At 39.4% G+C, this 10878-nt stretch overlaps 1 protein-coding gene across 1 annotated transcript in view; it reads right to left on the bottom strand.

Annotated features, from left to right (window-relative positions):
- Positions 1-7663, bottom strand: part of KIAA1551 (KIAA1551 ortholog) — a 12363-nt gene extending 4700 nt beyond the window's left edge. The window contains exons 1-2 of the mRNA XM_009332912.1: positions 2249-7663; positions 1387-1461 (exon numbers count right to left, since the gene is read on the bottom strand). Of these exons, the coding sequence (XP_009331187.1) occupies positions 1387-1461; positions 2249-7640 (5467 nt within the window). The 5' untranslated portion in view covers positions 7641-7663. The remainder of the gene's footprint in view (positions 1-1386; positions 1462-2248) is intronic.
- Between the last annotated feature and the right edge of the window lie 3215 nt (positions 7664-10878).

Below are 10878 nucleotides of genomic sequence, written 5' to 3'. Positions count from 1 at the left end.
GGGGAGGTTTAGATTGGACATGAGGAAAAACTTCTTTACTGAAAGAGTGGTTAAACATTGGAACAGGCTGCCCAGGGAAGTGGTTGAGTCACCATCCCTGGAGGTATTTAAAAGACATATAGATGAGGTGCTTAGGGACATGGTTTAGTGGGCGTGGTGGTGTTGGGTCGACGGTTGGACTCGATGATCTTAGAGGTCTTTTCCAACCTTAATGATTCTATGATTCTATGATTCTACTTCTTATGCATGTGGTACTTAAGGCCACCCACTGTCAAAAAGGATGCCACAAACTTCCTTCCTAAAGCACCAGGCACCTCAGATTTAAATCAATCTCCAATGCATCTTTAAGCACCAAATGGTCATTTCAGTGTCTTCGGAAGAGAGATGTCTAAAGAATATTAAGAAAGGTGTGAATGAAAATTTGCATTTGTGAACGTAAGAGAAGAAACAAAAGGAAGGGCTAAAGAATGGCAGACACCAATAGCCGAAAACACATTCAACAGCAATGAAAGATATAAACATTGCAAAATGTGTTGCTTGCATCAAGACCACAACACAGACAACTTGTCAGCAGAGGACTTGCACTCTGATAAGAAGAGGACGGCAACAAGGTTACAGCATGCTGAATGCGCCATTTCGCTTCCTGTTAGACCAGCAGGAAAACAAGACTATAGCTAGAAAGATATCTAAAGCAAAGAAACAAAGACAGCGGGGAACAATCTCGCCCAAGATTTACAAAGGATGGAACAACCAAGATCCTGAGATGAAAGATACCACTAGTGTAACTGTTGGCTCCTAAGGGGTACAAAAGACCATCCAAAAAGCAATTTGCCAATCAAGAGAGACAAGAAAGATGTAATAGTGGCACCACTTTTCCTCTGTGTGTCATACAATTAACCCTGTCCAGACTACCGGGACACACGGTCCTGGTACTTGTGAGCACGGGTGTATGTGCGGACAGCGTCAACTTACTGTGAAAGCCAAATAAAATTTAAGGGGAAAAAAAAAAATCACTTTCTGTTTTTATAGTCTCACACTAGATTTTGTTATGTCACTTCCTACATTTTAAAGTGGGAAAGAGCTAGCTTGGTCTTCATCTACAGTTTAAAACTGTACTTGAATCTTATCACCGGTGCTACCTCAGATTCAACTGCACACACGTACGCAGGAGAATTCCAACAACATCCAACAACATATTCTTAGGGTAATAAAAATCTCCACAGATCTTTGAAACTCCTATGTCTACTCTACAGTATCCATTTCAGCAGCAGAGCTAGTAGAATAAATTAAAATACTTTATTAAGATTTGCTACTGTAAAGGAACACTTAAAACCAAGCAGTGTATTTAACTTATATTTCAAAACAGATAATCAGAAGTCATTTCACCTGTAGAGATCTCTTCCAGCTTTTTTTGCTTCACTGGAACACATTTTAACCAATCTTCTTTTTTACTCTTGACACCTAAAGAGAAAATTTAAAAAATGTTTTTGAGGTTCCTATATCAAAGGTTTTGGTCTCCATTCAGCATCAGGTTTTAACACATATACTAGCACACACAAAAGGAAATTTCCTTTGGGTGTGAAAATGACTGCAAGGGCTGGTATGTACAAATTAAGATTTGGTTTTATTTAAAAATCAAATATAGCATTTGACACAAACATGCTTCACAATGTACCACGTAAAATGTCGAAAGATTGAGGATAGGGAAGAAGAGGAGGAAAAAAGGCTGCTTAAAGCAAAGATGGCAACAGTTACGGAGACTGCAGGATATGTCTGGCCCAAGCCCTGTCTCTTCCTCAATGCTGCAAAAGATCTCTCCCTCCGCTGTCTACCCAGCCGGATTTATACACAACCAGGTGGACACTGAATACAAGTCAGATCACCTTTGGTAATTACGCCAAGGGAATCTGCTTTCTACAAACAAGCCAAGCTATCTTCTACAAGTAGGTTAGAAAGCCTTCTCACAAAGTTATTTGAAACTGCCATGCTCTAAACTACTCTAACTTTATTCTGTAAAACTTAAGGAAAAAGAATAAAACACTAAATTGAAGGAAAAGTCTCATGTTCTTTTTCAGCTTAACACACAGCTACAGTCTGTCAGAAAGCTAGCTAAGCTATTTCAACCTTCAGCTTCTAGCATCCCACGCTTTCACTGTCTGTAGTTCTGTGTGACATGAATTTAAAAAATGAGTACATACTTTTTACTTGCAAATTAACTTACAAATTAACAATCAAGATAGCACCATACCTGCCACAATGGCTTTCTCTCTTTCCAGGGGATTCTTTGCAGCTAAGCTTTCTTCATCAGTGGTTGGAATTCTGAACAGTATCTCTGGACACAGCTTAAATTCAAGTACTTCCAGTTTGCATGATTTCTCGACTTGTGAGACAGAAGCATCTCTTTTTGTATCTGGGCTGTTTTGTGACACTTTGGGCTTTATATGACAGACGGGTCTGACAGGTGATGTCTCTAATTTTGTCAGATATATGCGTTCCTGTGCCATACGTTTAAATGCAACTCTATTCAGGTAGTGTTTTTTTGGTTCCTTTTGAAGATGCAATTTTAATCTGTTATTCCTTCTATTTAAGTATAGCAGGTTTTTATCAGGAAACGTTTTCTCAGAGCACGTGTCTTTGTTTTGACCATCGAGACGTTTCTCTTTGTTACAAAAGTAGTTTTTAGAGATGGTAGAAGATCGAGACCTTTTTCTCTGTAGCTTAAGCACAGAGCGATCTGCTAATGAACTCTTCTGTTTCCAGCCATTTTCTCCATTCAATTTTTTAGCTTTGTCAGTATTTATCATGCAATTATGTGAAAGCTGCCTGGAATTCTTTGCTTCAGATTGTTTCAGTCTTTCCTCTTCCACCTTTGTTTTCTTAGGATCTCTCTTTCCAATCATACTTTCCTTCCTCTTCCGTTTGTACGACTGCTCCTGTGAAGGATGAACTTTCATGGATTTATGCTGAGAATATTTGCGGTTTCTTGACTTTAAGTCTACAGTGCCAAAATTTAGGAACTTTACAGCATCAGCATGATAACTATTCATCTTTTTACGTTTTATTTCTGCTGATAATTTGGCTTTCTCTTTGATGTTAATTCCTACATCTTGCCCAAGTATCTCCACTTGTTTCCTACAGTTCTGTTCTTCAGCTGAGTTCTCTTCACAGGTTTTAATTTTTTGTCCTTGATTGACTTCAGCGTGCTTAATTTCAACAGTTTTTGACTTTGTAGATTTGTGAATGTCTGTTTTGGATTTCATGGCCAAACCTGTTTTGGTTTTATCTTTTGAAAGGGACTCCATTTTGAAAACTCCCTCTTTCTTTTTGGATGACTTTGTCATGTTGTCTGCATCTATATGACCAGCTTCCTCTGACAACTCTTCTGAGACTGTCTGATGTTGGTTTTCGTCAGAATGAAATTCTTTGCCTAACAACGGGGTTCCTCTGTCGATCTGCAGCTCCTCCTTACAGCTGCTCCTTTTAGATTTATCAACATCCTGGTTTTCAGAGGAATTAAGTGGTCCAATTTTTTCCTGTTGTGTTGTAAGCGGCTTGTATTCATTATTCACCTTTAGCCTAGCTTTTTTGTTCATTACAGAGGTGTGTTTGCAAATATCTTTTTCATTTTTGCTAACACTGTTTGGGATTTTTTCAGAAATTGGCAGGTTTCCCACTGCACAGTTGTTCTTCATTACAGCATCAGATTTACTGTTGTCTCCTTGTCTCTCTGCAGAGCTAGTATTTTCAGCTTTTGAAAGTTGATCATCATTTTTCGCTGAACCAGGCATTCCAAGTTTACTGGGGCACTGTGGCATTTTACATGCTACAGATAGCCAACCCATTAAAGAAAAATCTTTTTTTTTTTTTTTCCTGGGGTTAGACGGTTTTTGTGGTTTTTTTTTCTTCTCGCATAGACTCCGACTAGGCTGAATACTGCCTTCAAGGTTCTCCTTCTCAGCTGAAGCCTCTTCTGACTGTTGACTCGCTACTCTCTTCCTGTCACTAGAGGAACACCGGTTGTGTTCAGGAAACAGTTCTTGCACCTGATCAGAGCTTAACACTGCAATTTTTATCTGATCTACTGGGTCCTTCAAATGAGAATTCTTGTCACAAATTTGAGTCTCTCTTTGAGGTTGATTCTCCATCCGCTCAGCCACAGAATCATTTTGTACCGGTTCTCTTGTTAGCATATCAGCACCTTCAATGCCATATGGAAACTCTTTCACTAGTTCAGACAGCTGATTGTTTAGACATTTAATAGGTTCTGCTCCAAAAAGGTTCATCTCTTTTTCTGTGCTATTTTTACTGGACATGTAATTTTGGTTACTGTTGTCTCTTGGAACAGTGAATGCATTTGTTTCAGCAGTTACACTGATTGAGGGATCTAGTGAATTTTGAGCTAACTCCTGGTTTATACTAGCAAGAATTTCCAAGTCATTTTCAGGATGCTTGAAAGATGCGTTGAATGACATTTTTTGTTCTGAGGTAGAAATTGTTTTAAGAGGATTGCCACTGCTTTCTTTCTCCAAATGACTAGCTGTGATACCATCCAAAATCTTACCTGCTTTATTCATGCAGCTTGATGATTCTTCCAACATCTTTTGCAGCAAGCTCTCTCTTTGGGGAGTGTTATTGCTCAGCTCATTTTTATCCAAGTCCAGCTGTTGCTCCTTTTGCCTTGGGTCAGATGCATTTCCTTCTGACGAGGTATCATTTAGTGCATGTGTCTCAGGGACTGACCTGAAGATACTTGCTATTTGTGGATTATAAAATGTATCACCTTCAACAAGAGAACATACACTTGAAATACAAAACATCTGTTCTTCCAGCACAGCTGTGGATGTATCTCCTGTCTCTAACACAGCTGGCTTGTCTTTATGGTCTTTTATACCTTCTTGAAAGGTTTGACTAGAAAAATTTATGCCCAATTCAGGAAGAGAAGGCTTGTTTTGTAATCCAAGCTGCAGATTTTCTCTGGCATCTTGTGCAGATTGACTAAGCTTCCTTTGGTTTTCATCATATGAATCATTTGCACTCACACTGTTTTTTACTATTCTGTTTCCATCAGCTAATTTGGTCTGCTGCAAATGTGAGTCCACTTTCTGTACCAGAACACAATCACTGGATGACGACCGAACAGTTTCTGTTGTTCCTTCATCAGTATTTACCACACTCAAACCATTTTTCCCTTCTTCTTGCGGGCTACATGTGCTTCCCAAGTCAATCACTGGATAGGTTTTACCTGCAGATGTTGGACATTTGTCTGTCTGCTCACTCTGTGTTCTCTGTTCAGAAAGTACTAAAGGAGAGACAACTGCAACTTGGAGTTCAAAACTTTTTATCAAATTGCAACTCAATGTATCAAGTTTTTGTCCTACAGAAGCAGTTGTTATAGGCAAAACTGCTTCATCTGTACTAACCAGAACATTATTTTGTTCTCTAGGTTTTGTGTTTTGGCTGCAAGGTGCAATCTGATTTGCTGTAGGGCTTTCATTCGACTGGCTATTTTGCACACTTACAGATTCCGATGGATGTTTTCTCCACAAGCCCAGGCATGCAGTTAGCTCTTCCACAGAGTAACTGTAATTGCTCTGTTTAAAAGATGTATTTTCAGTAAATGGCGTTTTTTTCTGAGCTACATCACTCTGGAATTTAGCTTCACCAGATTCAGTTGTTTCTGATACAGGAGAGTTTGTGTGAACCATAAATGCCTGCTCACCTTTCAAACTTTCTACTTTCTTCTCACTAGTGTCTTTTAGTAAGCTTCCACCCGAGACAAATGTATCTACCAGTGGTTTTTCACTACACAGGAGACTAGTCAGTATTTTATCAGCAGTAGCACCAGCTGTCTTCTCTTTCAATATATTTGTGCTGCTCAATACAAACTGAAGAAACGATGAGTTCTTAGGGTGAATTGTCACACTCTTTGATGCCATTTTGATAGAGCTATCCACTTGACTAAAACATGAAGCATTGTTCAAGGATGTCACAGTTTTTTGGGAAGGGGCCAAGGCAGATGCATCCCTTTGTTCCGAGATGGGAGTGCTCTCAGGATTATTTAACTGAGCTGGGAGTTTGCTCTGAGAAGCGATAGGAGCAGAGCTAGATGAAAGGCTTCCCTGCTCCACCTGAGGGTTACTTTGAGTCACCTCTAATCCTCTGTTATCAGCACTGACTACGTTTTTGTCGTTTCTTTCTTCAGGTGAAGCGTTAAGTATTGGACTCGCTGTCCTCGCTGTTTCAGATGGGGAAGGTGGTACATTTTGGTTGGGCACCCATGGAAGACAATTAGCAAGAGTACTTTGATAACTTGGAGGAAGTGGGGGAGTACTTTTCTCATGTTCTGAAGCTGCTAAGAGTTTTCTTCTATAATGATGCATCCTTTCAAGGAGGACACTTTTTTTTTTAATAGCGAGCAGCCTTTGAGCTTCCCAAGCTAGTCTGTTCTTCGTAATTGTTCTTCCCTCTGCTGCTGCTGAAGAAATTTGAGAATTAACAGGCCCATTCATTAAACTACTAGTCTGGCTTTCTTGAACTGAAGCAGGATCACTCGGTGGCTTTGAAGCAGCCACCAAAGAAAGAGTTTCCATTTCTTGCACATCATACAATTCTTTGGAAATGCCAGGGGATCGCACAGACATTTCATTAAAAGGCTGATTTGCTGTCACATTTCCACTTGCATTACAGACATTCCTAACTGATTGACTGACTTCTCCAGATTGCTGTTTCTGACAGTGTTGCTGAACACTGCTAAAACCAGAAGCATTTTTTGGATCTGATGGGCACCTCTGTTGGCTTAGGGCGTATCCATTAGGTGCATTTTGAACTGCCTGTGGTACACCTATTGAAGATTGCACTGCAGCTCTTGAATCACAGCTGGCAGGCAACAAAGATGGTGCAGAACATCTGGTAGGAGCTTCTGATCCCATCTGACTTGGTCGATATTGTAGCAGCTGTACATTTGCTGCAGAATTTTGACTCAGTGAGTGTAACACTTTAAACTGAGTGTTGGGATGATACATTTGGTTTTGGACATGTTGCCCAGATGTACCAAGAGACATAGAATTATTCTGGGAATGAATGTTACTTTGATATAACATAGTAGTTCTCATAGAATTACCCTGCGGTATTTGTGGCCACACAGTGTAACTGTTTGTGGTGACATACTGAGGTTCCTGAAGCACATTCCTCACGTTATTTCCAGCGTTCATTTGAGAAGACAGGGAAGGTACCTTTCTAAAGGAATAAATGTAGGCATTAGAGTTTGGCCAAGAAGTCTGAGTCAACTCTGCCCGCAAACGTGATGTCTGATTGGGAGGTTTTGGAGGTATGCAGGACAGTGGACGTTGATCAGCTGAGTATTTAGAGATAAAAAAATCATTACCAGCTACAGATGCTCCTGGTAAGACCTGATCTGAAGTTTTGAATCCTTCAGCATTTACAGGAGGGAAGGCAACGTCGCTAGTTGGCAGATACACCATTTGGTTATTTCCAGCATAAGTGCATACATTTTTAGAGGAATAGGTATTTGTCTGAGGAAAAGCATGTGCATTAGAAAACAACTGAGTGTAACACGCTCCTTCACTTTGCAGATTCTTCTTTGCATCAGCATTCTGAAGTGGTCTTACATTCCAGTCCATCTTTTCTTGATTTCTTTTTCTTCAGCCAAAAACCAAAACGATAAAAAAAATAAAATCAAACCTTAATCTTTCAATCAAAACCTATTTCACTTACCAAGAAGTGATTTAGAATGCATTATGAACAGAACCATTGAACTTAAATTGCTAGGTAGAAGAGCAACTCCATTGGCACATCTCATGGACACTGAAGTTGTCAATGTCACGTTGCGTAAATTATTTCCCAGAACACAGTTCAGGTACAAAAAGACAGAGCAGCAACTAACAATTCTATTGACTGTCTAATGAATAACAAAATCCTCACACTATTCTGCTAATCCTATGGTCATTCAACTTTTTAATTTAACGATAGATTGCTTTATTTACCTTCTCACCCAAAAATGATTGAAAAAACCCAATGTATTTGTATAACACGATACAATAAGCAATGTTTAACAGCTAAGCATAAGAAGCACCTACAGAATACAATACAGGTCAGAGTTTTCATACAAGAAGACTAGACTTCAATTATACCTTCAAATACAACAAAAGAAAGGATAAAATTAATCTGGGTTCAATAAAGATCTTTTATAATAACGTGGCCCACTTGTTTTTATTTTACATGTCATTCGCTCTTCCCTGACACTGTGGGCAGCTACTAATTTTTGAGAAACACAAGTCTGTGACTCTAGTTAACAGCACATGTAGCTACAAGCAAACCACCCCTAATTCTGTTTGGTAGCATTAACTTACTCAGCATGAAGCATGGAGATGACATCATCACCATGTTGCTGTAAGTACACCTCCAGGAGGTGACTAAGTCACAAATCTCTAACTCTTCATGTGTTATATTCCAGAATTTACATTGATTACCAACAAGCCCAAGTGGGTAAGCATGTTACTTCTGAATAACCTCCAGAAAGTTGTTAGAGACAGCGTCTTCAAAGCCAAACAATACTTCAGTCTTCAAAAATGGAAAAGCACAAAAAAGCCACGACAACCTACAAGCATGAACACTGTCTGCATCTCCAGAAGTTCCTCTCAGTATGGTCAAACCCACCTCGGACAGAACAAACACCTTGCTTTCTGCAGGGTGTTAGATAATTTCTCAACAAAATGTTGCAGGTCATTTCTCCCAGATCACCCAAGGCTCCTGACTTTCTTTCGTGGGCTCTTTTAGATTTTAAGACTCTCCCAATTTCAAACTTAGGAATTAGAAGCATCATTCAGATCTAGCCTATAAGAGCCACAAAGTTAAAATTTTCCAGGTGTTATTATTAAGATTCAAAGATAGCTCTATCTTCCTTCACTCTCTTTCACTTTCTGTGCTCTCAAAGGACACCAATAACAAAAGAAAACAGGAAAACAAAGTCGCATATGAAATTCATAAAAAACATCAACAATTAAGGCAATACTTACAGTGATGCAGAAACCTTAGATGAGAAAACAGGCTTTTGCATCGAAGCTAAAGATTTCAGACTGCTAATGTTACACTAGGTATTTCCTGAAAAATAATCAAGGGATGAAACAATCATGTCCCTGAATTAGGTAACTGCTGAAGAAATTTAAGACATTTATACATTCCAGAAACATGACTGAGATATGTAAACAAGACTAAGATGCCAACTAGTAGTAATTGTAAAATCCTTGCTAAACAGATGAGAACCTTTGACTACATGCAACACACAACTTAGCCAAGAGTAAAACCCAATTCTTGTCACTGTCAAGACCATAAAAATGAGGAGTACAACCTTAGTTCATCATAATTATTAGCTGGATTAAGAAAACTAAGTTTGCAACTGTGATCACAACCTTAAAATGTTTTATAACTTTAATACAACAAAATACGCTACTTTAAAAAGTGATATTTGGCAGAAAGCGCTTGTCTTAGGAAGAACATTTGAGAAGATCAGTATCAGTACAAGACTCTGAAAGACAAAGAGAAGACTGTTCCTCATACACGCCTGCTTCACTCCTTTACCTGCTACTTTCTCACCTTCACCACAAGCCTCAGAAATTATCAGCAACTACTTCACAGGCAACTGCCAATTTTTCATTGACGGCGCACAGGAAGGGAATGGAGAGATAACCCCATTGAACGCAGGAGTAACAGCGCAGCTCTTCAACAAATCTATCATGCGACTAAAATGCCTACACCTAGACTTCTCTATCAGATAGTTTTAGGCATGTCTCTGGCCTCTGCCTTACGTAATGTCCCTGAATCACTCTGTGGAGACACCTCACATTCACCTCACAGAGAGATTTGAGGGGAATTTAGGCCATCTATATAAAGACCAGTAAGTTCAACTGTTATGGGTTTCTATTCTAGAAGAAAAGGAGCAATACATCCAAACAGTGGAAGGCTTAAGTTTCCTACAGTTTTCTAACTGAAACGTCTAAATTCATTTCTGATAGGAAAGACCTCAATTTTTATTGGCAATGTTTGTTATTGATTACTGCTTCTTAGAGGCCCTCCTCTAGGAAATACATACAGAGGAAAATAAATGAAGCCTAACCTAAAACACAGAATAAATTGTTACAGGCTTTTGATCTATTGGATTGGGTAAGACATTCCAGTGAAGATTTAATACTTCATTCACTGAACACTGTAACTTAACATTAAAGTCTGTACACCTGCACACTGGAGCCAGAAAACACCTAATCAGGGAAAACATAGGGAGAGTATGAGACTCAGCAATGTTGTGTCGGACTCGTGAGAGGCAAACCAAGATCACAGTAACAGTTGACTCCCAGAAGGTATAGAAAGCACACCCAAAACCAGTTCACTGGCACCAGTCAAGAGGATAGTAGGACATGCAGTAAAGAGTCATGAGGTTACATGCCTTGTCTAACACATTGTTGGAAAAGAAAGTTAACATAAATGCAGCAGGAGGCTGCAGAACCATGGTGTGGGAACTACTGTGCCGAGACTGGACAGTAACTGAATGGCCTACCCTGAGCAAACAATTACCATTCCTGCAGAAAGCAGTTTGGCAGTAACCAAACTGCTAATTTAGCATTAGTGTATTTAGCATTTTGATTAAATGGTAAATGCTACAATCGAGCAGGTAAGACACCTGCATGATCACAGAATCATAGAATCATTAAGGTTGGAAAAGACCTCTAAGATCATCAAGTCCAACCGTCGACCCAACACCACCATGCCCACTAAACCATGTCCCTAAGCGCCTCATCTACACGTCTTTTAAATACCTCCAGGGACGGTGACTCAACCACTTCCCTGGGCAGCCTGTTCCAATGT

This window comes from Pygoscelis adeliae, unplaced genomic scaffold (assembly GCF_000699105.1).
Source record: "Pygoscelis adeliae isolate BGI_AS28 unplaced genomic scaffold, ASM69910v1 Scaffold38, whole genome shotgun sequence".
NCBI lineage: Eukaryota > Metazoa > Chordata > Aves > Sphenisciformes > Spheniscidae > Pygoscelis > Pygoscelis adeliae.
Note: the sequence above shows the minus strand (reverse complement) of the source record. Positions and strands in the feature narration are given on the sequence as shown.